This window comes from Haliotis rufescens, unplaced genomic scaffold (assembly GCF_023055435.1).
Source record: "Haliotis rufescens isolate VD_foot unplaced genomic scaffold, xgHalRufe1.0.p SCAF_23, whole genome shotgun sequence".
Lineage (NCBI taxonomy): Eukaryota > Metazoa > Mollusca > Gastropoda > Lepetellida > Haliotidae > Haliotis > Haliotis rufescens.
In genome coordinates this window covers 6979598-7007274 of record NW_025963924.1, presented here as the reverse complement: position 1 = coordinate 7007274, position 27677 = coordinate 6979598, and the positions used below count along the sequence as shown (strand labels likewise).

Sequence of the window (27677 nt, the reverse complement as noted above, 5' to 3'; positions counted from 1 at the left end):
TGTCGGCATAGCGTTTATATTTATAGGGTAGTACTATATCTATGTAAATACCACTTAATAATGTCACTGTTCATCGTGTATAAAGCAGACACGTTGGTTAAAGTAGACCTCTTTTCCCAAAACTCTCAACAGTCTCACAAGTGTTCGGTCCGACTTGGCCCGGGCTGTCAAAATCAACTTAAACCTCACAGATGTAACATGAAATGGATTCACACCTATAGATTAGTATTATATCTACCTAAATATCTCTTTATAGTGTCTCAGATCGCGGTTTTTAAAGAAAACAAGGTGCTCAGAGTGAAGCCCTTTTCCCTCTACATTCTCAACATAGTCTCTATCAAACGTGTTTGGCTTGTGTTCGGCCCGACTTGGCCCGGGCTGTCAAAATCAACTTTAAACACACAGATGTATCATCAATGTAGAGGGAAAGGGGCTTCACTTTGAGCATTAAGTTTTCTTTACATACCGCGATCTGAGACACTATAAAGTGGTATATAGGCAGATATTATATCATTTTCTCTTGGAACATCTATAAGATGTACAGCTACATGTATTTACCAAAAGAAAGAATCTACGTTTTTACTTCATTAAATAAACATTCACTCATTGAACATCTCCAATAGTTTTGTCCATGTTGAGATCCACTGTAATGGTTAGTTCACTTGTTACATTTATATAGAACAGAAGGATATTTGTGATTAAATATGATTGTGGATACATTTACCTTGGCTTTATTTTAAAATTCAACAATAGCTTGCGTGTGGTTTGTTTGGAAGCATAAAATCAACTATTGTTTGTAAAAACCATTTGTGTGTGTTAATATATATGTTTTTTTAAAGGAAGAGGTATTTGAATAAAAAATTATTTGTGTGTTCACAAACCCCTATCATGTAATTATATTTTCCTGAATAACATGTTGTTTGCATGTAAAATAAATGTCCCTGTTCACCTATGTAGAAAGTCAATAAGCGAAATAAAACTGAGTAACAGACTGTGTATTATAGATCCATAGAAATACGATTGCATAGACGATCAATTAAGAATACAACAGGTGTAAGGTGTGGCTAATTGAAATGTATCTCGATGACTAATTGAAATGTATTTCGCAGGTAATAATCAATAAACATTGTGACAGAAACACAAGTGAAGGATTGAGTTGAATTTTAGTTTTGCGAAAAAGGTCCGTGGTTTCTGTGGATGAAACTAAGTTTGACAATGTTGCAAGTGATCACTTTCTCTGACTTCATTACGGATTCCTCAACCTGTATCGAGGAGAATTGTTTACAGTTAAGTAAAATTCTAATTAAGATTTCTTAAAGCTGTCACGGTGGCAAATTCAAACTTCGATATCATGGTACACAGTTCTGTTGTAAAGTCAGATAGGGAGTTCCAGATGGCGCTATGTATTTTTATCTCGAATTTGAAATAAGCGGTTAAATTTATATGTTTTGTTTGTTTGTTTTTTTGTTTAACGCCACACTCAGCAATATGCCATCTATATGACGGAGGTCATGCAAATAATCAAGTCTGGACCTGACAATCCAGTGATTGACATCACGAGCATCAATCCACACAATTGGGATAAGATGACATGCATCCAATCAACCAAGTCAGCGAGCCTGACAACCAACCCGATCCCGTTAGTCGCCTCTAACGAGTACCATAGTCACCTTTTAATACAAGCATTGGTTGCTGAAGATCTGTTCTAACCCTGATCTTCACAGGTCCAAATCTATATGTATTTTTATGGTGAGGCGGTCGTGATCGGAGTATAGGTTCGAAAGTTCGGTACACACATTCGTGGTCAATATCTCTCTCATGTTGTGGATGATCGGGATTTTGTCATGTTTTGAAGAAATGTCATCACTGGCATGCTTTTGATGGTACACAAAACGTAAGCTTTACCTCGAACATGCTAGTTCCGGTCACAAAATATATGCTTTATCTTTTACTGATTTTTGTATTAATAACATTACAACGTTTCCCAAGGTCACAGACTCCAAGGATTCATTAAAGTGCATTTTAAGCACCTAAAATTGACAACTAACACCCTGATCGCAAAACTCCTAACGATTTTTACTAAAAATAGATACGAAAACATTTGCTGAACCCGAGATTTGAATGACTGACAAATTCGTACTTTCTTGTGTTCTCATACATAAAACAGCAGTGTAAACATGATCTAACATGGCTTAATGTGCAATGTGTCTAGGATTGTAAACTGTCCATATTATTCCAAATTGTATGCATACACATGTGTCACGTCTTTATTTGGTTTTGTGTCTCTACCCGCAAACATATGTGGCAAGATACACCTTCCAGGATAGTGGACGATGTGAACACTGACGAAAATTTCTACAACATGTCCAAACATTCCCAAACAGACAGAATCATATGCTTTCTGAAAGTCAATGCAGCACATCGTTGTTGTCGTTGTCGTCGTCTACGTCATCATTATCCTTCAAGGATAGTGGACGGTATGGACACTGGAATATTTCGAATATTTGGAAATTTGTGCATTGTAATTAATATAAACACTATTTTAAGCGTCAGGAAACGGGATTTTTCTTGTCATGAATGGCTAGTATAACAACTTGGGAAGCTAGCTTGACATTTCGTTAGTACGGTCCTCATACTGTCTTTGCTTGGGAAAAGGGCTTCACTTTGAGCACCAAGTTTTCTTTAAATACAGCGAACGGAGACTCTTTAAAGTGGTATATAGGTAGATATTAAACTCGTTTATAGATGTGAATACATTTGAATATACATCTGTGAGGTTTAAGTTGATTTTGACAGCCCGGGCCAAGTCGGACCCAACACTTCTGACAGAGATTTTCTTAAGAAAATACAGGAAAAGTGTTTGACTTTAACGGACCAGTTTTCTTTATATACGATGTACTGAGACACTATAAAGTGGTATATAGGTAGATATTAAACTCGTTTATAGATGTGAATACATTTGAATATACATCTGTGAGGTTTAAGTTGATTTTGACAGCCCGGGCCAAGTCGGACCCAACACTTCTGACAGAGATTTTCTTAAGAAAATACAGGAAAAGTGTTTGACTTTAACGGACCAGTTTTCTTTAAATACGATGTACTGTGACATTATAAAGTGGTATATAGGTAGATAAAATACTAATCTATAGATGTAAACACATTTGATGATACATCTATTTGTTTAAAGTTGATTTTGACCGCCCGGACCAAGTCGGACCCAACACAAGCCAAACACTTTTGATAGAGACTATGTTGAGAATGTAGAGGGAAAATGGCTTCACTTTGAGAACCATGTTTTCTTTCAATACAGCGACTTGAGACACTATAAAGTGGTATATAGGAAGGTATAATGCTAATCTATAGATGTAAACACATTTGATGAAACATTTTTGTGTTTAAAATTGATTTTGACAGCCCGGGCCAAGTCGGACCGAACACAAGCCAAACACTTTTTATAGAGACTATGTTGAGAATGTAGAGGGAAAAGAGCTTCACTTTGAGCACCTTGTTTTCTTTAAATACAGCGAACTGAGACACTATAAACCTGTATATAGGTAGATATAATGCTAGTCTATAGATTTAAAGACATTTGATGATACATTTGTGTGTTTAAAGTGCATTTTGGCAGCCCGGGCCTTCTTCTTCTTCTTCTTCTTCTTCTCCTCCGCCTCCTCTTCCTTCCCCTCCTCCTTCTTCTTCTCCTGCTTCTTTCTTCTTCTCCCCTTCCTTCTCCTTCTCCCCTCCTTTTTCCTCCACTGCTTCTTCTCCACCACCTCCTTCTCTACCACCTCCTCCTTCTTCTTCTTCTTAACTGCCTTCTTCTCCTTCTCCTTCTCCTCCCTTCCTCCTTCTTCCTCCTTCGCTTCCTCATTCTTCTCCTTCTTTTCCTTTCTTTTCCTTCTTCTCCTTCTCCCACTTCTCCTCCTCTCCTTCTCCTTCTTCTCCGTCTCTCCTCCTTCTTCCACTTCTCCTTCACCTCCTCCATCTTCTTCACCTTCTTCTTCTCCTCCCTCTTCTTCTTCTCCTTGCTTCTTATCGTATGTATTGGTGTATGTGATTCCATCAAATTAATCGATGTTGACGCCACTGTTTGAAGTATGAGGCGGTATATATTTGCCCAAACCGTGGTCTACTGGTCCAAGCCGCTGTGAATCCCAAACTAAAACCTGCAATGAATCTTGTGTTTGCGTCACACTCTTTCGCCTTTCTTTTTCACCAATGACTCACAGTGCCTGAAATACTGAAGCGACGTTAAACACGCTCTCCCTCATTTACTCACCCACTCATCCACCCTTTCACTCACCCATTCACTCATTCATTCACTCACTAACACAACTACCCACCCACCAACCCATCAACCCACCTATCAACCAACCCACTCACTCACTCACTCACTCATACACTCACTCACTCACTCATACACTCACTCATACACTCACTAACACAACTACCCACCCACCAACCCAACAACCCACCTATCAACCAACCCACTCACTCACTCACTCACTCATACACTCACTCACTCATACACTCACTCATACACTCACTAACACAACTACCCACCCACCAACCCATCAACCCACCTATCAACCAACCCACTCACTCACTCACTCACTCACTCATACACTCACTCACTCATACACTCACTCATACACCCACTAACACAACTACCCACCCACCAACCCATCAACCCACCTATCCACCCATCCACTCACTCACTCATACACTCACTCATGCAAATACCCACCCAGCCACCTACTCACCTCAACTAAACTCACTCACTCACTCGGGGCGGTCGGGTGGCCTAGTGGTTTAAGCGTTCGCTCGTCACGCCGAAAATCCGGGTTCAAATCCCGACATGGGTACAATGTGTGAAGCCCATTTGTGGTGTCCCCCGCCGTGATATTGCTGGGATATTGCGAAAAGCGGCGTAAAACCATACTCACTCACTCACTCACTCACGCAACTACCCACCCAGCCACCTACTCACTTAACTGAACTCACTCATTCGCTCACTCACTCAGACCTTTCACAATGCCAAATTAGTTCTTAATGATAACAAATGTATTGAAGCACTATCACGTCGCAGACACCAAGACAAGCAAACACCTTATCCACTGTGCTCCCACCAACTCATCTAACAACAAAGTATGAACAACACTTTTAAGCCAGCATGTCCCGTTGATCACTTGAAACCCGACATAACAAAGGAAGAAAAAACGAACTTCAAAAAGTGAGGAACTCCTGTTTGGTTATAAACTATTGCTCAAGTGTTTACAGAACATACTCAGATGTACATTTCTAAAAATCAGACACCTTTGTTACGTCAGTGGAAGAAAGGAGACAGCAGAACCACAACGGTGAGACTGCCGTCGTTGCAAAGGCGACCCTGGCGTTGCACTTAAACTGGCACCCTTGCCAAACTCTCGCACACTCTAAAAAACGTTTCCATTCTTGAATGGATAATTTTGTTTTAACAATATTTCACGATACATGCGTTTTTTCATCGCTGTAAAATGAGTAGTGGTTCAAGGGCCAAATTGGCAACTGCATTGCCACAATTCCTGTTTATATGATATTTCCTGGCGATTATTCATTTTTACATCTCAAAATTCGTTTATAAACAACACTTTTAATACCGGCACACTTGTGATAGCTTCAGATGACAAAGGAGCGTGAAGCACTTGATGCCATCTTAGAACCGTCCTTGTTAGAGGTTCCATTGCATTCATTAGAATGTGTTTTCTCTTCTCTTGGCATCTAGTCAATCAGCTGTTTATGTACAGAGACACTAACCAAGGTCTTTGCCTGCAACATTTAACTTTGTAATAAACATCCTCGAACATATCCACACAAAATGTTGAGTCTGTGTGTTTGTAATTCGCGTAAATAGATTTTTGTTACGTCGGTGCGGTGGGGTAGCCTAGTGGTTATAGTGTTCACTTGTCATGCCTAAGGCCGAGTTCGATCTCCTAAATGGGTAAAGTGTGTGAGGCTAATTTCTGGTATTTTCACGCTGGAATATTGCTAAGAACGGCATACAACCATACTCGCTCAACCACTCTTCATTACGTCAGAAGTGGTTTCACCTAAAACGCCCTTACGTTATTTGGCAATGGTACCCTCAATGTCTGAGGAATTACGCGTTTTTCGGGATCTTGTAGACCCAACGTCTGTATTGCATGAATGTGAAACGGATAAAAGCAGGGCATGGAAGAGCACACGTTGTGAGTCACAGCGAACTGACTTCTCTGCCATTGGTCGCTGTGAAAAGGATGGCATCACTTCCTGCCTTTGCTTCCCGCCGGAAGTCGTCTGCTATTGTGACACTTCTGTTTGAACATGTTTGTATCGATGTTTAACGCCCTTTGTTGCAAATGTTAGGTTAATTTGAATAATATAGACACACTTCCTGGTTTATTAATTTTTCAGAGAAACAATAGAATATTGTTTCCACTGCAAAAATGTTTATATTTTCCTGATTTCCACGCAAGTAATTATTATGCCCTACGAATACAAGTTGTTCTTTTTTACTAAAAACATACGTTTCGATGATATTTAAGCGAAGTTTGTATTTCACCTTCTTTCAATAAATCATAAGAAAGGTTAATTATAAAACACTAAAGACATGCCTTTCCTAGTTATCAATGATGGAATAAAGGGATGTTGATGCGTAAGGCCCACAAACCACACGGCGACCTCGTCAAAAGGTCATCACATGAGACCTTGGCATCAATGGAACTGCAGGTGGAACTGTGTTGTGGAAGCTGGGCGTTGGTATTCCAAGACTTCAAGAACACAAGAGTTAAGGAAAATAGGCTACACTTGTGTCTGTCGCTGCCACCTAGGCGAATCAAGATGGTAGCTCTGTTGCCCTTCCATAAATGTTGATGACAAAGTGTTTGTTTTCGGATTTGCCCGAGTTGTATCATATGAAGAACACCTCAAGGGCTGTTATGTACCGCTGTATGCGATTCAGTGAAATACTACTTTCTCCAATGGATGTCTAGAATGCTTCGTTTATTTCCACAACCATTCTATAAACAGACAAACTATAAAACAACCTTTTCCCTCTTTGAATCCGGTATTTTGAGACCGTGTAGGATGTTTATGGATCTCAAGAGGATAAAATATTCTTTCTGACCTGCTTAAATATTCTCTTTTCTGGTTTTATCGTATGTTGGAGGCACAGGTGACCCAGTCGTCTTAGAAGACACAAAGGCAGTGCAGAGTTGCGTCCCTTAGCTGTACCAGAATCCAAAATTCGTCCAAATTATGTTTTAGGTTTGTCAGCCCCATCCCGTGCTCGTTGTCTAAGACCAGCATCACTTCAGACTTTCCTCCCTTACCAAGCTGACACTCTGTGATATTACTGAAATACCTCAAATCACAAAGCGGCGTGAAACCAAATTCTCTCACTCACTCACGATCTCTATCATATACGCCTCTTACTTTGTCAAAATAGTGAACATGGGTATTGATATTATCTAAATACATGAATTGAATGTTTCTTATAGAACCCAATGATATACTATCGATCTCTCTAGGGATATTTATTTTGAGCAGAAATTTTATTTTTAAAGAAATTTAATATCAGAGTTTGTTCTTGAAATTCAATTGTATAGTTGAAATATGATGTTTAGTATATTGATTTTAATTTCTCGTCTCACTAAATATCTAGATTTAATATGGTTTTGTCTTATGAAAGGAGGATATCAACTGAGGAGCAAAGGAAACAATCTCTCTTTTGATTTTATCATCAGTTTTATTTTCAAGTGAAAATATTTTAAGTTAGTGATATTATATCCAAAACATGAACTGTACTGGCGCCTAGTCAATAATCAAAGAATACTTCTACTGTCACAACATCTTAGATATCTGATCTTTGAAAATCAATAATATGCTTGCCACCAAGACAACAAGGACTTTATCCACTGTGCTTCCACAAACTCATCTGTCAACAAAGTATGAACAATAATTGTTGGAAACATGCATCGTGTCTACTGTTGAACACGTGACGTAACTATGGAAGAAAAACGAACGTTAAAAAGTCACGAATTCACTTGTGGCTATAAACTATTTCTCAAGTTTAAACAAAACAATTAATCTACTCACAATGTTTACAGAACATACCCAGATGTACATTTTAAAAAATCCGACACTTTTGTTACGTCAGTGGAAGAAAGGAGACATCAGAACCACAACGGTGAGACTGCAGTCGTTGCAAAGTTGATCCTGGCGTTGCACTTAACCTGGCACCCTTGCCAAACTCGCGCGCACACTCTAAAAAAACGTTTCCATTCTTGAGTGGATAATTTTGTTTTAACAATCATTTCACGATACATATGTTTTTTCATGTTTTTTCATCGCTGTAAAATGAGTAGTGGTTCAAGGGCCAAATTGGCAACTGCATTGCCACAATTCCTGTTTACATGATATTTCCTGGCGATTATTCATTTTTAAATCATCTTTACATCTCAAAATTCGTTTATAAACAACACTTTTAATACCGGCCCACTTGTGATAGGTTCAGATGACAAAGGAGTGTGAAGCACTTGAAATCAACTTTGAACCTTTCTTGTTCGAGGTTCCACTGCGTTCATTAGAATGATGTTTTTTCTTATCTTGGCATCTAGTCAATCAGATGTTTATATATAGAGGCACTAACCAAGGTTTTGTCCGCAACATCTAACATTGTAATAAACATTCTCGATCACATTCGAGCTAAATGTTGAGTCGACGTGATTTTATTGCATGGATTTGAAAATGATGAAGGGGATGGAAAAACACACGTTGTGAGTCACAGCGAGCTGACCTCTCTGTCATTTTTCGCCGTGATAAAGATGGCTTCACTTCCTGTCATTGCTTCCCACCGGAAGTCGTCTGCTATTGTGACACTTCTTTTGGACATGTTCATATCCATGTTTAACACCCTTTGTCGCAAATGTTAGTATAATTTGAATAATGTAGACACACTTTCCGGTTTATCATTTTTTGAGACACGATAGAATGTAAAAGAATCAAAAAATACTTCTACGGACACAAAAACTAAGACATTTTTTCTTTGAAAATCAATAATATGCTTGACACCAAAACAAGCAACACCCTTTCCACTGTGCTTCCACCAATTCATCTGACAGCAAAGCATGAACAATAATTGTTGGAAACACGCATCGTGTCTACCGTTAAACACATGAACTATGACGTAACAGTTTAAGAAAAACGAACTCTGAAGAGTGACGAATTCCTGCGTGGCTATAAACTATTTCTCAAGTATAAACAAAATAATGAATCTAATCACTAAAGTTTAGAGAATACTCAGATGTACATTTGTAAAAATCCGACACTTTTATTACGAAGAAAGGAGACAGCAGAACCACAACGGTGAGACTGCAGCCGTTGTTGCACTTTCGTGGCACTTAAACTGGCACCCTTGCCAAACTCGCGCGCACATTCCAAAGAAACGTTTCCATTCTTGACTGGATAATTTTGTATATACAATCATTTCACGATACATACGTTTTTTCATCGCTGTAAAACGAGTGGTGGTTCTAGGGCCAAATTGGCAACTAAATTGCCACAATTCCTGTGTATATAATATTTCCTGGCGATTAGTCATTTTCAAATCACGTTTACATCTCATAATTCGTTCATAAACAACACTATTAATACCGGCACACTTGTGGTAGGTTCAGATGACAAAGGAGAGTGAAGCACCTGATGCCATCTTAGAACCGTCCTTGTTCGAGGTTCCATTGCATTCATTAGAACGTATTTTCTCTTCTCTTGGCATCTAGTCAATCAGCTGTTTATGTACAGAGACACTAACCAAGGTCTTTGCCTGCAACATTTAACTTTGTAATAAACATTCCCGACAATATCCACACTAAATGTTGAGTCGGCGTGTTTGTAATTCGCGTACATAGATTTTTGTTACGTCGGTGCGGTGGGGTAGCCTAGTGTTTAAAGTGTTCACTTGTCATGCCGAAGGCCCGGGTTCGATTCCCTAGATGGGTAAAGTGTGTGAGGCTAATTTCTGGCATCCCCGCGCCGTGAATATTGCGGGAATATTGCATAGAACGGCTTACAACCATACTCGCTCAAGTGGTTTCATCCTCAATGTTTGAGGAATTGCGCGTTTATCGGGATCTTGTAGACCTGACGTCTCTATTGCATGAATGTGAAACGGACGATACACGGCATGGAAGTGCACACGTTGTGAGTCATTGTTCGCTGTAATAAAGATGGCTTCACTTCTTGTCATTGCTTCCCACCGGAAGTCGTCTGCTATTGTGACACTTATTTTAAACATGTTTTTATCGATGTTTAACGACCTTCGTTGCAAATATTAGGTTAATTTGAATAATATAGACACACTTCTTGGTTCATTAATTTTTCAGAGAAACGATAGAATATTGTTTCCACTGCAAAAATGTTTATTTTTTCCTGATTTCCACGCGAGTAATTATTATGCCCTACTAATACACGTTTTTTAAATATTAAAAACATACGTTTCGATGATATTTAAGCGAAGTTTGTATTTCACATTCTTTCCAACAAATCACAAGAAAGGTTATTTATAAAACACTATAGGCATACCTTTCCTAGTTATCAATGAGGGAATAAAGGGAGATAACTCCGGGCGTTGATGCGAAAGGCCCACAAACCAGACGGCGACTTCGTCAAAAGGTCATCACATGAGACCTTGGCATCAATAGAACTGCAGGTGGAACTGTGTTGCGGAAGCTGGGCGTTGGCATTCCTTGACTTCAAGAACACAAGAGTTAAGGAAGATAGGCCATACTTGTGTCTGTCGCTGCCACCTAGGCGGTTCAAGATCCCAGCTCAATTGGCCCTTCCATAGATGTAGAGGAACAAAGTGTTTGTTTTCGCGTTGGCTCCGAGTTGTATCATATGAAGAACATCTCAAGGGCTGTTATGTACCGCTGGATGCGATTCAGTGAAATACTACTTTTCCCAATGGCTGTATAAAACCATTCTATAAACAGACAAACTATAAACCGACTTCTTCCTTCTTTGAATATTTTGGGAGCTGTAGGATGTTTATGGATCTAAAGAGGATAAAATATTCTTTCTGGCCTGATTTAATAGACTTTTTTCTAGTTCCATCGTATGTAGGAGGTAGGGGTACGGGCGAAGGGGGGGGGGGGGGGGGGTGGGGGTGGGATGGGGGCCACAATTCGATGTGCAATATTGCGTCCATTAGATGAACCAGCATCCAAAATTCGTCCACATCGTATTGTTAGGTTTGTCAGCACCATACCCTTGCTCGTTGTCTTAGACCAGTTGAAACGCCCGTGATAACACTGAAATTCCTTAAATTACAAAGCGGAATGAAACCCAATTCATTCACATGGTCACAATAATATTGTTTGAATAAATGAATTGACTTCTAGATCCCATTATAAACTACCCGTAAAACCCGAGTGATTTTTATTTTAAGCAGACATTTTATGTTTTAGGACTAATTTCAGTTTGTTCTTGAAATTCAATTGTATAGTTGAAAGAGGATTTTTAGCTTCGTTGATTTTAATTTCTCGTATCACTAAACATCTAGATTTAATACGGTTATGTCTTGAATATATGGAGGTTGAGCAAAGGAAACTGTACTGGCGCTTTGCCAGCACTCAAAGAATACTTCAACATGTTTTTATTTTTTAAATTTAATTTGATTTAAAATTGAAGATTCCGTTTTCGAAATGCACAATACACAACCGCTGATGGGTATCTTCCACATCTTATCTTTAAAATCATTAAATTAGGGTTATGTGGCTGCAAATTCATTTTTTACCCCAGTCTTCATTGAACCGATTTATTTTTACACAAAATTGCCCAGCTTCAAATCACTTTCTACAGATTGTTGCAGGAATGAGTGATGGTTGAATATACATAATCACATTTTATAACTGTTCTTTCAATTTTCAATTCCATAAAAAAACATACCTTTTTATTTTAACGTGTGTGTGGTTAACATAGTCATGAGTGAAACTATCAATTGTGACCACATGACGAGATAAACTCAACAGCATTTTTGACTATTTTCATCTTGCTGGTGTTACTGTGTTTTCACATTTTGAAATGTGGTGACGTTATGATACAGCGGATGACGTCACATGCTTCCATGTTAACTGAACTTCCTGGTTAGCAGAATGTTGAAAAAATCAACTATGTCGTAGTTGTTCTGATACATATTAATCAAACATTTTCGAACTGACGAATGAAGTTTTTCATTATATTTAGGGTTTAGAAAGAAAAGATACTTCTCAAGGAAAACAATCATACACAGAGAAACATCTGTGTACAATTATTGAGAATTAATAATAATAATATGATGGTGATGATGATGATGATGATGATGATGATGATGATGATGGTGATGATGATGATGATGATGATGATGATGATGATGGTGGTGGTGGTGAGATAGAGGCCCAAGAACAGTAAACACTTGTAGCTTTGTCACGATAATGAATCTGGACCAACTCCAAGACGGGTGCATTTCTAGGAATAATTCAAGACACCTGCAGGATAGTTGTCCAAAGAAGATGGCAACCTTGATATGCGTGGGACTGTTTTTTTTTTGGTGTCAAAGAGGATGCCATCATGTCTTGGGCATCCATTTACATTTTCATAAGGTCGCCTGTGTATATTTAGTGTTGTCTACCCCCCACCGCGCCTAAATTCCCTCCCGCTCAATATGTTGTTTTATATTCATCCTATTTCCCCGCCTCATTATTTATCAACCCGCATAGTCTTGTTTTTAACGAATTTCCGGTTTCATTAAAATTAACACGAAATGTCTAACACTGCTACTTGTTCGTGTCGTCGTTTATATCCTCCGTTTTGTCCGTGTCTTCATCTCTCAACACGGATGCAACAACCGTTATATATTCAAATCTGTCACAATAACAATCAGTTTATCAGCCCATGCGTTTTCGGAAAAGGTTGAAACTAAAGTGGCCAAAGCATCACTGGCCAAAGCATGTTTGCACTTGTTATTACAGCAAAAGCTTATCAGTTATAATTGCTATTTTCATTATGACTTTTTATTATTTTAAGCTTAGCGTTGCGATGATATAATCTTGATAATACGACCTGGTTATTTGGCTCGGTGTTGGGACAGGGTTAAAAGGTTTTAATGTTCTGCTATGTACGACTTAAGAACGTTAACAGACGAATGTTCGTATATGTAAATGAATTAATCAATATGCCCAATATTTGAGTTAAATAACTATTACTCCAAATCAGCCTGCGTTTAAAAACAAAATAACTATTAGTGAAAATTAGTCTGCCTTTGAAAACGTAAAGCATCATGTGATTGAACATAGTGCTAATATAAAACAGTCGACCGACAGTCATGGTGAGAACATGAGTCAAGAACTTCAAAACCAACAGTTATGTTTTTTACAAATTATCATCTTGGGAGTCTCTTTCTAAATGAACTTGTAGTTATGAAGATGTAAAAGATAAGCCATCTGTATCTCTGTGAACTTCAGTGTGTTAATGAGGGATGCGGGGCTCATATTCTTGAGGGTTTAGTACCGTATGAGACTCAATAAGCACTCAAGATGCAAAATATGTTATAGGTTAATAAGAGTGTCTGCTAACAAAATACTCCTTCTCCGAATAGTTAAACCTGCTTAATCCGGGATGTTCCCTGCAATGCTCACCCGAAAGCTCGGGTTTCCGGAGTAACGTTGTTTCGCACTGGAAATGATCTGAGATCAGTTTCGTATGATTTGTTTCACAAGTTTGGACAGACATTCTTGACTAAAACCTTGAGACCTTAGAATGACAATGTTCGCTTTGAATTTTGTAACTGCAGAGTGAGTGAGTATGGTTTTACGCCGCGCTTTTAACAATATTCCAGCACTATCACGGCGGGGGACACTAGTAATAGGCGTCACACATTGTACCCAGGTCGGGAATCGAACCCGGGTCTTCGGCGTGACGAACGAACGCTTTAACCATGATAGGCTACCCCACCGCCCCTTGCAAGTGCAAAAAAATATATTTGTTTTTCTGCACAGTAGGTGTAGCGGAAATATACATGTAATAGAAAATGTAAGTTTCTTCAAATATCGAGAGTATTTTCTGGAGTGTTTTTTTGGACACTTAAACCCACTTTCCACTCACTGTAGCCTCCCTCTCCCTCGACCAAAAAACAAATCTGACCGTTCCGCCCAAAAAACAATCCCGTTAAAATCAGATCCTTTACTCCGACGCGATACCCCTCTGAGTTAGGGTGGGGGCGAGGGTGGCCCAGTCGTCTAAGGCGCCGCAATTCGCTGTGCAGAGTTGCGTCCCTTGGGCACGCCAGAAACCTATGATTGTGAGTTCGAATCCCGGTTCGCCCCGATTATGTTTCTAGGTTTGTCAGCACCATACCCGTGCTCGTAGGTTTCACCAAAGTGGTGAACGTCTGAGACCTGCATCACTTCGGGCTGTCCTCCCACATTAAGCTGACACGCCGCGATATAACTGGAATACTGTTAAAAGCGGCGTTAAACCCAACTCACTCACTCACTGTGTGAAGGTCAGGAGAACTTCCCAATCGGCCAATCAGCGTTGTGGCTGTTAGAGTATCGGTACGCAGCATAATATTATATGATTTTAGACTGGTACAATGTCATTCGCCTCCAAGCGACTGAACAAAGATGTAGTGCGGTGAAGGTCGCAAGTGCCATTGGAAAGCTAACCAGTGTAATATGATTTCTGAACCTGTTTAAAAAGAGGGCGGTCGGGTAGTCTAGAGGTTAAAGTGTTCGCTCGTCACGCCGAAGACCCGGGTTCGATTCCCGACATGGGTACAATGTGTTAAGCCCATCTCTGGTGTCCCCCGCCGTGATATTGGTGGAATATTGCTAAAAGCGGCATAAAACCATACTTACTCACTCACTCATAGTAATCGTTTATATCGGATGTGTCCTTGGACGAATTTAGCGTCTGTGTGGACCTGTTGGTGTGTTTACGAGAAACAACCCAGGAAGCAATAAATTTTCTTGTTTAATTACAGTAAGAGGGCCAAGCTTTGCATCCGTTTTGTGTAATTAATGACAGAAGGGAAACATTTGGTTGGAGTAAATTGCAACATCAACATGAGTAACAGCATCCTGATACACACACCCATTATTATCTAAAAGGTCAACCCCTCGCACTGCCTTTGCATTGATACCTCCCGTCTGCAGCATCCCCCCCTTCCCCTGATATCACCGACATCGCATCATCGCCCATAGGTGTTACACGTGTGTTGTGAAGGTGTATTTCATCCTCCCTGTTCACGAGAGTCACCTGCACACGTGGCTACACCTGTGATTGATGCTGCTGCTCCCTTTACTGCTGTGATGGTCGAGTGTGGGAGTGAGTGGGGGGCTTCGCAATATTTAGCAATATTCTAGCAATATCACGGCGTGGGGATGCCAAAAAATCGGCATCATGCGTTGAACCAACCGAGGAACAAAGCGTGTGTTTTTCAGTTGTAGTTATTTTGTTGTTGTTATTTTAATTTATTTTTTATTTTATTTTATTTTTATTTATTTTTTGGGGGGTGGTGTTTTTGCTTTTTTTATTTAATTATTTAATTGAGTCATTTAATTAGTTATTTAGTTATTTTTGGAGTCGGGGTGGGCTGGTATTTCATTTTGTTCAGTAGTTTGTTTGTTATTTGTTGTTGGGAGGCTGGACATTTGTTGTTGGGAGTTTGTTTCTGTCTTTTAACGAATTTTAACGTTTTTCCCCATTTTTTGTGAAGGTGTCTCAACGCTATTTCCAGCCTCATATCGAGTCTGGGTCAAGCGAACCAGTGGATGATGGCAAGACCAGTGATCCATACAGTTAGGGTTTAATGGCACAAAAACAACAACATCACATTGCTAGGTAATAAACACTGTATCCTCATTAATTGTTTGCCATGACAGGCCTATGGTACTATGCCCAATAATCCCAACGGAACCGTTATGAAAGATTAATTTATTAATTACTTAATTAAAATAGTCATCCTCTCCCATTTCCCAATAAAACCTGCAATCTCATGTTATGTGTGGTTTGAATGACATATTGTATACTCCCCAGGGAGAGGAGAATGAAATTTGAGTGCACACTGATCCAAAGACCGGGGTAATAATAAGGGAGAGAATTCCCTTGGTGTAAAGAATCTAATGTTTTATGAATGAAAATACCACTTCAGCCATCAGGTTATTTTTTTAAGAAATTAAGAAAATGAAATATGTCTCACTCATCACTTTTCAGAAATTAAGATGAGTATCTAAATTTTTATTTTAAACCAATTTTATCAATGTTTTATTGTTTTGTGGGGAATCTGTTTTGATAAGCTTTATGATTATCCAAAATGATTTGATTGAATATAGGGACGGTGGGTTAGCCAATTGGTTAAAGCGTTCACTCATCATGTCTAAAAACTCGGGTTCGATTCTCCACAGGGATACAACGTGTGAAGCCCATTTCAGGTGTCCCTCTTCGTGAATATTGCTGGCATATTGCTAAAAGCGGCGTAAAACCATACTCACTCACTATCGCATATAAGGACTTGGGTTTCATTCATTGCTAAACGAAACCTGAACTGTGTGTTTTTTATTAAGCGGGGAACGCGTACACTGAAATGATTACCTTATGATAATATGGGAGAGGATACCGGAATATATACGTCGTATCTCCATAGCTCTATGAAAATGTCAGGAAAATGCATCATGAATAACAGCGCGAAGCGAAGGTCAAGACAGTTCCTGTGCCGATGCGCTGCACGTGCCAGACATGTTTTGTTCATCCAATAGTGATCTGTTCAGTATGAACCAATGCAAATCAGAAGATATTACACAATCCCAACACACCATATCTTCACATCTAACAACAAGTCCACAACGAAACACTACGCCGAGCAGATGGCGGGCACCTTTCTGTATTTGTTGCTATAGTAACGGAAGGCCGATCTCAGGTAACAATCAAGTCTCTCTCAAAAAGGGCGACGGCTTTCATAAATTCTGACACAAATCAGAATGTAATGTCCACTTAGCTAGACGAGGGAACAGTAATTGTCCATATGCCGCATTTGGATGTTCACAATTCGGTGGACATGTATTCCGATAACGAACAATCTCTCGATGTGACTTCAAAGTGCGGCTCCAAGATTAATTAGCTTGGTGGAGAGAATTGAAACGCACCGGCGAAGAGATTAATATTTGATGATAGAAAGGTGAGGGTCTGCCATTTATCAAAGGTTACGGGTAGTGTACGCCTTCGGTAAATTCTCATTTTACTGCAACGGCATTATAATCAGAAGACATGTAGCTCATTTAACTTGATTTTCGCAAGCGGTTTATTAAACCGAGAGGTTTCATCAGTAGACTGAACTTGTATGGTTGGAGCTCCACACGCGAGTTGAGCTCCATCCACGGCCCTGGTAGCGTGCAGGCTTCGTTTCTATAGAAATTGTGGTTAGTCCAAACAAAAGTTAATTTAATTTCCGTTGTGGTAGCGGTATCAAAATATAATAATAATACCATAACATAATAGCGTGGAGTTAAACATAAACCAGCTGCTGATGGTGAACCCAGCCGCACAAGTGCGGGATGAGAACAGGGAACTCAATCTCAGCTAAATCTGCTCTGATAAAAGTACTTTTAATAGCAAGATTATTTTTTGTGATTTGCGAAATTAGTTCCGTACTAAATCGTGATTCGATTATGTGTTTTTTCAACAGCAAATCAATTTTTGTTGGTTTTTTCAAAATAACTACAGCGTTCGTGACAATACGGATGTCCTTTTGGAGCGTCGAACTTTGTGTACTTTTATTTGTTGTGTCTTGCTTAATTTACTCGATTCAGTTAAGCTTGTAAATATAATGACTAAATAAATACGGATTATTTTTTGGAGCGTCGTACTTTGTGTAATTTCATTTGTGCTAAATTAAGTCGATTTCGTTAAGCTTGATGAAGTTTAGGGATCAGGAATAGTTAGTTCCCTTGAAGTCCATTTAAGATTCCGACTGTATCATAAGCATGTGTTTTCATGTATGAATCAATATTAAAAAGAGGGCGGTCGGGTAGGCTAGTGGTTAAAGTATTCGCTCGTCAAGCCGAAAACCCGGGTTCGATTCCCGACATTGGTACAATGTGTGAAGCCCATTTCTGGTGTCACCCGCCGTGATATTGCTGGAATATTGCTAAAAGCGGCGTAAAGTAAAATTCACTCACTATTAAATAGTGATGATATCAGGTGTTCGTAAAATGTGTGGCACCCGTCACAAACACATGCAAAGCAAGGCAATTGTTCACCTGAATAACACACGTAACATATGGTACAACTCAAAATAGAAAATTGCATGAGATATTATTTATTGTCACTGGTGCGTCCTCCGCATATCTACCATTAAACGTTTGGAAAGCTTTGTCGAGGCTTTGAATGGTGTAACCTTGGCCAACACCATTTGAGCAAGAGTCGTATGACGAAATAGTAAACATTTAACATTGTATTTAAGATCTCCACTTTGACCAAAGAAAGTATGATAGCGCCCATTTTTCCATTCATACCAAGTATATTAGTTATAGGAGTGATTGCGTGAGTGAGTATGGTTTTACGCCGCCTTTAGCAATATTCCAACAATATCACGGCGGGGGACACCAGAAATGGGCTTCACACATTGTACCCATGTGAGGAATCGAACCCGGGCTTTCGGCGTGACGAGCGATTTTTAAAAAAATTGTTGTTGTTTAACGCCCCACATAGCAATATTACAGCTATACGACGGCGGTCTGTAAATAATCGAGTCTGGACCAGACAATCCAGTGATTGACATCATGAGCATCGATCAACACAATTGGGGTCGATGACATACATCAACCAAGTCAGCGAGCCTGACCACCCGATCCCGTTTATCGCCTCTTACGACAAGCATAGTCGCCTTTTACGGCAAGCATGGGTTGCTGAAGACCTATTCTACCCCGGATCTTCACGGGTCCCGTGACGAGCGAACGTACAAATATGAGTTTTTTACAAATACATGTTCTCAGACACCAAGGTGGTGAAAGTAGGTCTGAAAGTGCACCAGAAGAAACACCACGAGGTAGGCGCTCTTTTAACGCCAAGTCCCCAAACAATGTCAGGTATCACAGAAACCACAGATGTGATCTGTGAATGGGCAAGTGCAATATGGGCGTGTCCTGCCCTTCTGCGTACACTCCACGTATAAACAGACGTGATCAGTACCCGATATCCCAACACGGTTGAAGGCTGTACAATTGATCCTGTACCGTGTGGTGGGAGACATCAATAAGCATACTAACCCGATAGACAGGCTGTATGGGTGTGTGTGTCTTGTTTCCTCTCGCTGTAACTGGCAGCCAACAAAAACACATGTCGGGATGGCTGTACGGACACATTGTAGGAATTTCGTATTTTCATTTCCTTTTCACCCTTCCATATTTATTTTCCACCGACGGCTGCATGTGCCAGATTCTGTCTGCTCCTCGCACTGTAGTGGTGGTTAGGTACATGTTCGTGTCAAGCCCGTTTACTATTAGGTATAGCTGTGTTTAGAACCTTACTGTATTGAGGTTAAGTACAACTTTATACATAGAACATACAACTGCATGGTCGTGTCAAGTCCGTTTACGATTAGGTATAGCTGTGTTTAGAACCTTACTGTATTGAGGTTAAGTACAACTTTATACATAGAACATACAACTGCATGTTCGTGGCAGGTCCGTTTACTATTAGGTATAGCTGTGTTTAGAACCTTACTGTATTGAGGTTAAGTACAACTTTATACATAGAACATACAACTGCATATTCGTGGCAGGTCCGTTTACGATTAGGTATAGCTGTGTTTAGAACCTTACTGTATTGAGGTTAAGTACAACTTTATACATAGAACATACAACTGCATATTCGTGGCAGGTCCGTTTACTATTAGGTATAGCTGTGAATAGAACCTTACTGCATTGAGGTTAAATACAATCTTATATATAGAACATACAACTGCATGTTCGTGTCAAGCCCGTTTACTATTAGGTATAGCTGTGTTTAGAACCTTACTGTATTGAGGTTAAGTACAACTTTATACATAGAACATACAACTGCATATTCGTGGCAGGTCCGTTTACTATTAGGTATAGCTGTGTTTAGAACCTTACTGTATTGAGGTTAAGTACAACTTTATACATAGAACATACAACTGCATGTTCGTGGCAGGTCCGTTTACGATTAGGTATAGCTGTGTTTAGAACCTTACTGTATTGAGGTTAAGTACAACTTTATACATAGAACATACAACTGCATATTCGTGGCAGGTCCGTTTACGATTAGGTATAGCTGTGTTTAGAACCTTACTGTATTGAGGTTAAGTACAACTTTATACATAGAACATACAACTGCATATTCGTGGCAGGTCCGTTTACGATTAGGTATAGCTGTGTTTAGAACCTTACTGTATTGAGGTTAAGTACAACTTTATACATAGAACATACAACTGCATATTCGTGGCAGGTCCGTTTACGATTAGGTATAGCTGTGTTTAGAACCTTACTGTATTGAGGTTAAGTACAACTTTATACATAGAACATACAACTGCATATTCGTGGCAGGTCCGTTTACGATTAGGTATAGCTGTGTTTAGAACCTTACTGTATTGAGGTTAAGTACAACTTTATACATAGAACATACAACTGCATGTTCGTGGCAGGTCCGTTTACTATTAGGTATAGCTGTGTTTAGAACCTTACTGTATTGAGGTTAAGTACAACTTTATACATAGAACATACAACTGCATGTTCGTGGCAGGTCCGTTTACGATTAGGTATAGCTGTGTTTAGAACCTTACTGTATTGAGGTTAAGTACAACTTTATACATAGAACATACAACTGCATATTCGTGGCAGGTCCGTTTACGATTAGATATAGCTGTGTTTAGAACCTTACTGTATTGAGGTTAAGTACAACTTTATACATAGAACATACAACTGCATATTCGTGGCAGGTCCGTTTACGATTAGGTATAGCTGTGTTTAGAACCTTACTGTATTGAGGTTAAGTACAACTTTATACATAGAACATACAACTGCATATTCGTGGCAGGTCCGTTTACGATTAGGTATAGCTGTGTTTAGAACCTTACTGTATTGAGGTTAAGTACAACTTTATACATAGAACATACAACTGCATATTCGTGGCAGGTCCGTTTACGATTAGGTATAGCTGTGTTTAGAACCTTACTGTATTGAGGTTAAGTACAACTTTATACATAGAACATACAACTGCATGTTCGTGGCAGGTCCGTTTACTATTAGGTATAGCTGTGTTTAGAACCTTACTGTATTGAGGTTAAGTACAACTTTATACATATAACATACAACTGCATATTCGTGGCAGGTCCGTTTACTATTAGGTATAGCTGTGTTTAGAACCTTACTGTATTGAGGTTAAGTACAACTTTATACATAGAACATACAACTGCATGTACGTTAGCCTGCATATTTGTCGTAATTCTATCCTCATAATAGGCAAGTCTAGATAAGCGGACAGTACAGTCTAAAGGGTTTTACAGACAAAGGTGACACTGTACTTTACCCTCAATGCAGTAGGGTTTTACACACAAAGGTGACACTGTACTTTAACGTCAATGCAGTAGGGTTTACACACAAAGGTGACTCTGTACTTTACCCTCAATGCAGTAGGGTTTTACACACAAAGGTGACACTGTACTTTAACGTCAATGCAGTAGGGTTTTACACACAAAGGTGACACTGTACTTTAACGTCAATGCAGTAGGGTTTTACGTACAGTGTCACCTTTGTGTGTAAAACCCTACTGCATTGAGGGTAAAGTACAGTGTCACCTTTGTGTGTAAAACCCTACTGCATTGATGGTAAAGTACAGTGACACCTGTGTGTGTAAAACCCTACTGCATTGAGGGTAAAGTACAGTGTCACCTCTGTGTGTAAAACCCTACTGCATTGACGCTAAAGTAGTGTCACCCTTGTGTGTAAAACCCTACTGCATTGAGGGTAAAGTACAGTGTCACCTGCGTGTGTAAAACCCCACTGCATTGAGGGTAAAGTGCACCTTCATATACAGAACCTACATCATTGAGGATCAGATACAAGAAGAGCATGAATATTTGGATACAACTTTATTCATAGGACCTTACAACATTGAGGTTTGAATACAACTTTATTCATAGGACCTTACAACATTGCCGTTTGGATACATCTTCCCATGGCAAGCGAGTTAACTGACTATAAAAGTCCAGTTTCCGCCCTTGCCGAACTAGGCTGGATTTACTGGGCTCGATCGTAGCGCCACCAGTGGCTATTACCAGGTATGTCCCTTCTAAGCCTCTCCTATGGACCAATCAGATTCCACCTCTCGTATCACTTGCGTTTGCTTCACACAAAATGGTGGCGCCCAGTCAAAACGATCTGATCGATAATCAAGATCTATATTGTGATAAAACGGGTCTTACATCGCGAAATGCATCAAATCACGTGAGCTCCTTGATTAAAAACATGAACAGATTTGGAAATTATCTGCTGACAACGAGTTGGCGGTGCACATGTTTTGCAAATCCTGCAATCGACCGAAATCTGTACGACAGTTTACGAACAGGATTTCGATTTCGGTGCGCGAATTTGATTGAACTATGCATAGACTCTTTAGTCCAGCCAAAATGTAACTCCATAATACCAGCCTAGTTCAGCAAGGGTGGAAACTGGACTTTTATAGTCAGTTAACTCACTTGCCTCGGGAAGATGTTTGGATACAACTCATATATATAAAAGCGTTGAGGTTTGGATACAACTTTATTCATAGGACCTAATAACATTGAGGTTTGGATACAACTCATATATAGAACAGCATTGAGGTTTGAATACAACTTTATTCATAGGACCTTATAACATTGAGGTTTGGATACAACTTTATTCATAGGACTTTACAACATTGCCGTTTGGATACAACTCTTATATAGAACCGAATTGAGGTTTGGATACAACTTTATTCATAGGACCTTATAACATTGAGGTCAAGCAACAACATACAATATAGAATCCTGCCACATTGAGGCATAGAGACCTTTTTTGATAAACCCCATAACGATGAGGTTAGATCTCATCTGTATTAATGTACATCCCGTATCGATGTCTATTCTGATTGTATGGCAGCGTGTACAACAATAGCTTAGTGGCAATGCATTGTACATTGTATATAAAGAACAGAGTTGAGGTTTGGATACAACTTATACATAGAACATCATTTAGGCTTCGATACAACTTATATATTGTACAGCATTGAGGGTTGGATACCACTGCTATATCGTCTTCGTCTACAAGACAAACGTTCAACTTTATTGATAACAACTTCTGGTCTATTGCATTTAGCGACGTTTTAATGTAGATTCGTACACCGTTATCAAGCTAGTTCTTTGTCTAGTTCATTCAAGTCTTGTAGCACATTAATAGCATATATATAACTTATTCATTCGCATCATTTTGTGTCATTATTCATTCAGAGCATTTATATCATTCAAAACACTGATAAAACCTATATTCTGAATGAGATCCATATAAGTTTAGTTAATATCTACTTTGGGCATTAGTAGCATTCATTGTCATTTATAACATTTATCTATATCAATCATATTATTGGCATCATTTTGAAGTTCAAATGAAACACGAGACTAGTACATATACTGCTCAAAAGAAGTTAAAGAACACTCGATTCTTTCATGTTAGTGTAGTTAATATGTCATGTTGTGACAGATTAACTGTAGTAATGGAAAGAATCGAGTGTTCTTTTACTTCTTTTGAGCAGTATAATACGCACAAAACGTTTACAATTAACATACGGAGATCAACTTTGTCTGGACCACTTGACGAAGAACCAATTACACGAAATGATAAATCAAAACGATATTTAGTCTTAATATACCAGTATATATCGATTTGTTTTCTGACATGACAAAGTAGTTATGGATCAGTACAAAGTGTTCTGGGTCAAACCTTTGAGTCACAAGCACAGATACCTTATTAGCTCGCACCATTTCTTTCCCATGAGATTGGCTTTGACGGAATGCAAGCAAACAAGCTTTCGCAATCGAAGGGGCCGGAGCTAGGCAGGTCGAGTCGTTAGTGTTATCAAAGCTGAGACGAGAGAGGACTGGAGGCTTGGATGTTAAATAACCACCAAACAAGGCAATACATGGTAGTCCTTCTTGGTTTGCTGTGCTCAAACCGCGTGTTTTCGATAAAGACGCAGATCTGGGGAGCTTGTTTTCATAGTCCTGTGACTTTAACAAGAGCTGGACCACAGAGACACGACGTGATATTGACTTGAGTCCTAAACCGTAAGTTAACATGAACGAAATGTTTGGATGAATGCATGTATGCATACGTGTGTGTGTGTGTGTGTGAGTTGTGTTTTACGCCGCTTTTAACAGTATTCCAGTTATATCACGGTGTGTTAGCTTAATGTGGGAGGAAAGCCCGAAGTGATGCAGGTCTCAAACGTTTACCACTTTGGTGAAACCCACGAGTGCGGGTAGATTGCTGACAAACCTAGAACCATAATCGGGGCGAAACGGGATTCGAACCCACAAATAGATTTCTACTCTACACAGCGAATCGCGGCGCCTCAGACGACTGGGCCACCCGTGCCCCTACTTGGCCCAGTGGATAAAGTGTTTGCTCGTCACGCCAATGACCCAGGTTCGATTCCCTACATAGGTACACTGTGTAAAATTGATTCTCTACCCATCGCTCATTCTACGTTTGTAAACTGCCGGGGCAAAGAAAGTACAGTAAACGGTTATAACGAACGCAGTTAGTTCGTAATAACCGTAGTTCGTTATAAGCAGATATACAGCTTGTATACAACAAATGACCTGGACTAAAACTTTAAGTTCGTTATATCGGTCATTTCGTTAGAAGAGTGTTCGTTATAAACGTTGTTTACTGCATACACTTGAAAATAGCATTGAACCAAAAACTTACAAACGTTAGAAAACGTTACGAGGCTGAAAACTGCAAACGTAAGGTACAAAACACAACTATGATACCCGTATCAAATGTATCATCATTGAATTACCATTTCCTGTTGAACCACCTTTGTTTTGATCACAAACTAATACGATGACTGCAAGGTCGCCGATATGTGGAATTTAACGGCTGTTTCGTAAATATTTGATTGTCTAATATTGTCAGAGTGAATAAAGGGTAGTGACTCGATTCATAATTGATAATGTCGACGAAGTTGTATGAACAAGACGTCTATTATGACTGAAGGACAAAATCCTTTAGTCATAAACGCACATGTCTCCCAATGTTTATTGACATTGCTCATCCATTATTTACTATGGTTTTCCTGGCCCGCGTTTGATATCAAAACCTTGGGAGTCTTTGGTGAATGCGCTTTACCAAGGAATGACCGAAGTTACTTTAGCTGACCTATTAGATAATGCTAAGTGATTGACATCATACTTTGGTTGACCAGATCTGCCCATGCCTTCTGAACCCCTTCGGTGCGATACCCTGGTTCGGTACCGCCTTGTGACGTCATCGTTAAAGCTAAAATAAACTAGTTTTAACTATTATTCTACCATGAATTTGGAAATTACTCGATTCTGATTGGTTAATCAGAGGCTATTTAATCACAATAAACCCCCTCTGATTGAAACAGGTGGTTTGACGGCTGCATCACCGCGGAAGCGTATTTTCATAGAATAGTACTTTTTTCAGTCATCGGCGGAAGGCATATTTAAATAATTATGTCTACAATTAAAGGTTACAAAATGCAAAGTTGCAGTTACTACAATATTCAAAGGATATGTGACAATACATTTTGTGCAGAGAACACAACAGAAATCTACAAAGAGAAAGTATTTTAAGTTTTGGGGAGAGCTTGGAATTTGGCGCTTTTCTATAATTTGGCCCTAAATGTAACATTTGAATGTTAAATCTAAAGGTAACCTAGCTCTACATTGACAACACAATATGTTTATCTCCATATTGATTATTGAAAAGAAAGTATACACTTGAAAATTGGATTTAACCCAAAAAGCGTAATCAAACCATTACTAGGCTTACAACAGTCGCCGAAAAACTGCAAAGGCCCAAAACACAACTTCGATACTTAATCAAACACATCATCACTGAATAACCATTTCTTGTTTGTTTCATTTTTAGCAACCATCAAACTTGGGTGTGTGCATATTTTTCCCGGCAGCTTATTCTATAGGTAGCATTTCTGTCCCTGTTTTCTTTGTCATAACATTTTTTATTTTTTTTAAATATTAATCTATTTATTCCCGTTAGCCGTCAGATGTTGAGAACCTCGTCATGAAGGGTTGTATTAATGGCACTTTGATGACCACAAAACGCCTGTGAATCCACTAAGTCAATTATACCTGAAGCCTCCCCTTGCACACGCTGCACACATTATTACACCATGACATTAGTCAAGTTCAATTGCGGGCCTGAATCAGGTTATTACAAGTGCCAGCGTTTACATGCACTTCAAATCAGGCTAGTTTCAAAGGTTATTTTTGTAGAAGTTTATTTGGCGAAACAACGGTAATGTAAAGCTGATTTCATCCACTGTTAGTGCGGATTTTATTCGTAATCAATATGAGATAACATGTCGCCATTGCTTGAGCGTTTCAAGCCCTCCACAAACAGCGATTCACGTTCGACTTATGCCCGTGTCCCGGGCCGCGTCTGTGCCCGCTATTGGTCACCCCATCCCCGCACACAAGCCCTAAGCTGTACGAAGGTCGATTGATCGTGAGTTCGAATCCAAGATTAGTTCTGACCGTGAACCCTGTGAGTCATCACCATGCCTCGCTCGTTGGTCTCAAGCGGTAATTTCTACGGGTTTGGGCTTTTCTCCCGCATGAAGCTGACACACTGTGGTGTTACTAAACTTCGAGGAAACCCTGTTAATCAGGAAACCCCATGAAACCGATCACTGGCAACATCTCTGTCTCTCATCCCCTCTCCCTCCCTCTCACCCTTAATCACTCTCCCTGTCTCTCTCTCACTCCCCCTGTCTCTCTCTCCCCAATCTCTCGCCGTCTCTCTCTCTCTCTCTCTCTCTCTCTCTATCATCTGCTATCATCTGGAATAACCGACTACTGGCAACGTCACTCTCTCTCCACTATCTCTCATCCCCTCTCCCTTTCTCTCACCCCTTATCTCTCTGTCTCAGAAAGTGTGTTAGAGGGCTATCGTCTGGAATAACAGGTTTTCGCTGTATTGCTCTCTCTCTCTCTCTCTCTCTCTCTCTGTCTCTCTCTGTCTCACCCCCTCTCTCTCTCTCTCCACTATCTCCCACTCCCTGTCTCTCTCTTTCTCCCCTGTCTCTCTCCGTGTCTCTCTGTCTCACCCCTCTCTCTCTCCACTATCTCCCACTCCCGGTCTCTGTCTGGCTCTCTCTTTCTCCCCTGTCTCTGTCTGTCTGTCTCTCTCTCTCTCTGTGTCTGTCTCTCTCTCTCTCTCTCTCTCTCTCTCTCTCTCTCTCCCTCTCTCTCTCTCTCAGAAAGTGTGTTAGAGGGCTATCGTCAGGAATAACATGTTCTCGCTGTATTGTTCCAAGTACAGTTTAGCCAAACTCGCTGTATGTGAGATCTGACCACCCTGGTACTCTGATATATC

At 39.7% G+C, this 27677-nt stretch overlaps 2 protein-coding genes across 3 annotated transcripts in view; one reads left to right on the top strand and one right to left on the bottom strand.

Annotated features, from left to right (window-relative positions):
* LOC124146535 (adhesion G protein-coupled receptor E1-like) overlaps positions 1 to 27677 on the top strand; it is a 124375-nt gene that overhangs the window by 20257 nt on the left and 76441 nt on the right. The window contains exon 1 of one of the 2 annotated variants that reach the window (XM_046516851.2): positions 24174 to 24373. The exons of the other annotated variant lie outside the window; for it this stretch is intronic. The gene's annotated coding sequence lies outside the window, so the exon portion shown is untranslated. Of the gene's footprint in view, positions 1 to 24173; positions 24374 to 27677 lie in introns of those variants that run through there. 2 annotated transcript variants of the gene reach the window in all.
* On the bottom strand, positions 600 to 8923 carry LOC125383501 (protein PXR1-like). The gene is made up of 4 exons (XM_048401825.1): positions 8816 to 8923; positions 6689 to 6788; positions 3600 to 3964; positions 600 to 644 (listed from the first exon to the last, which is right to left on the bottom strand). Exons 1-4 carry the CDS (start codon positions 8921 to 8923, stop codon positions 600 to 602), a joined length of 618 nt encoding a protein of 205 aa, XP_048257782.1.

Bases quoted from the DNA above. Each gene is read 5' to 3' on its own strand.
- LOC125383501 (XM_048401825.1), bottom strand. From the start codon at position 8,923: ATGGATATGAACATGTCCAAAAGAAGTGTCACAATAGCAGACGACTTC. The intron at 3,965-6,688 runs GTTTGTGGGCCT...GTGAAGGAGAAG, and splicing joins TTTGACGAGGTCGCCGTGTG to TGGAAGAAGGAGGAGAGACG. The intron at 645-3,599 runs GTATCATCAAAT...TAACCATTACAG, and splicing joins TGCACTTTAAACACACAAAT to TGGATCTCAACATGGACAAA.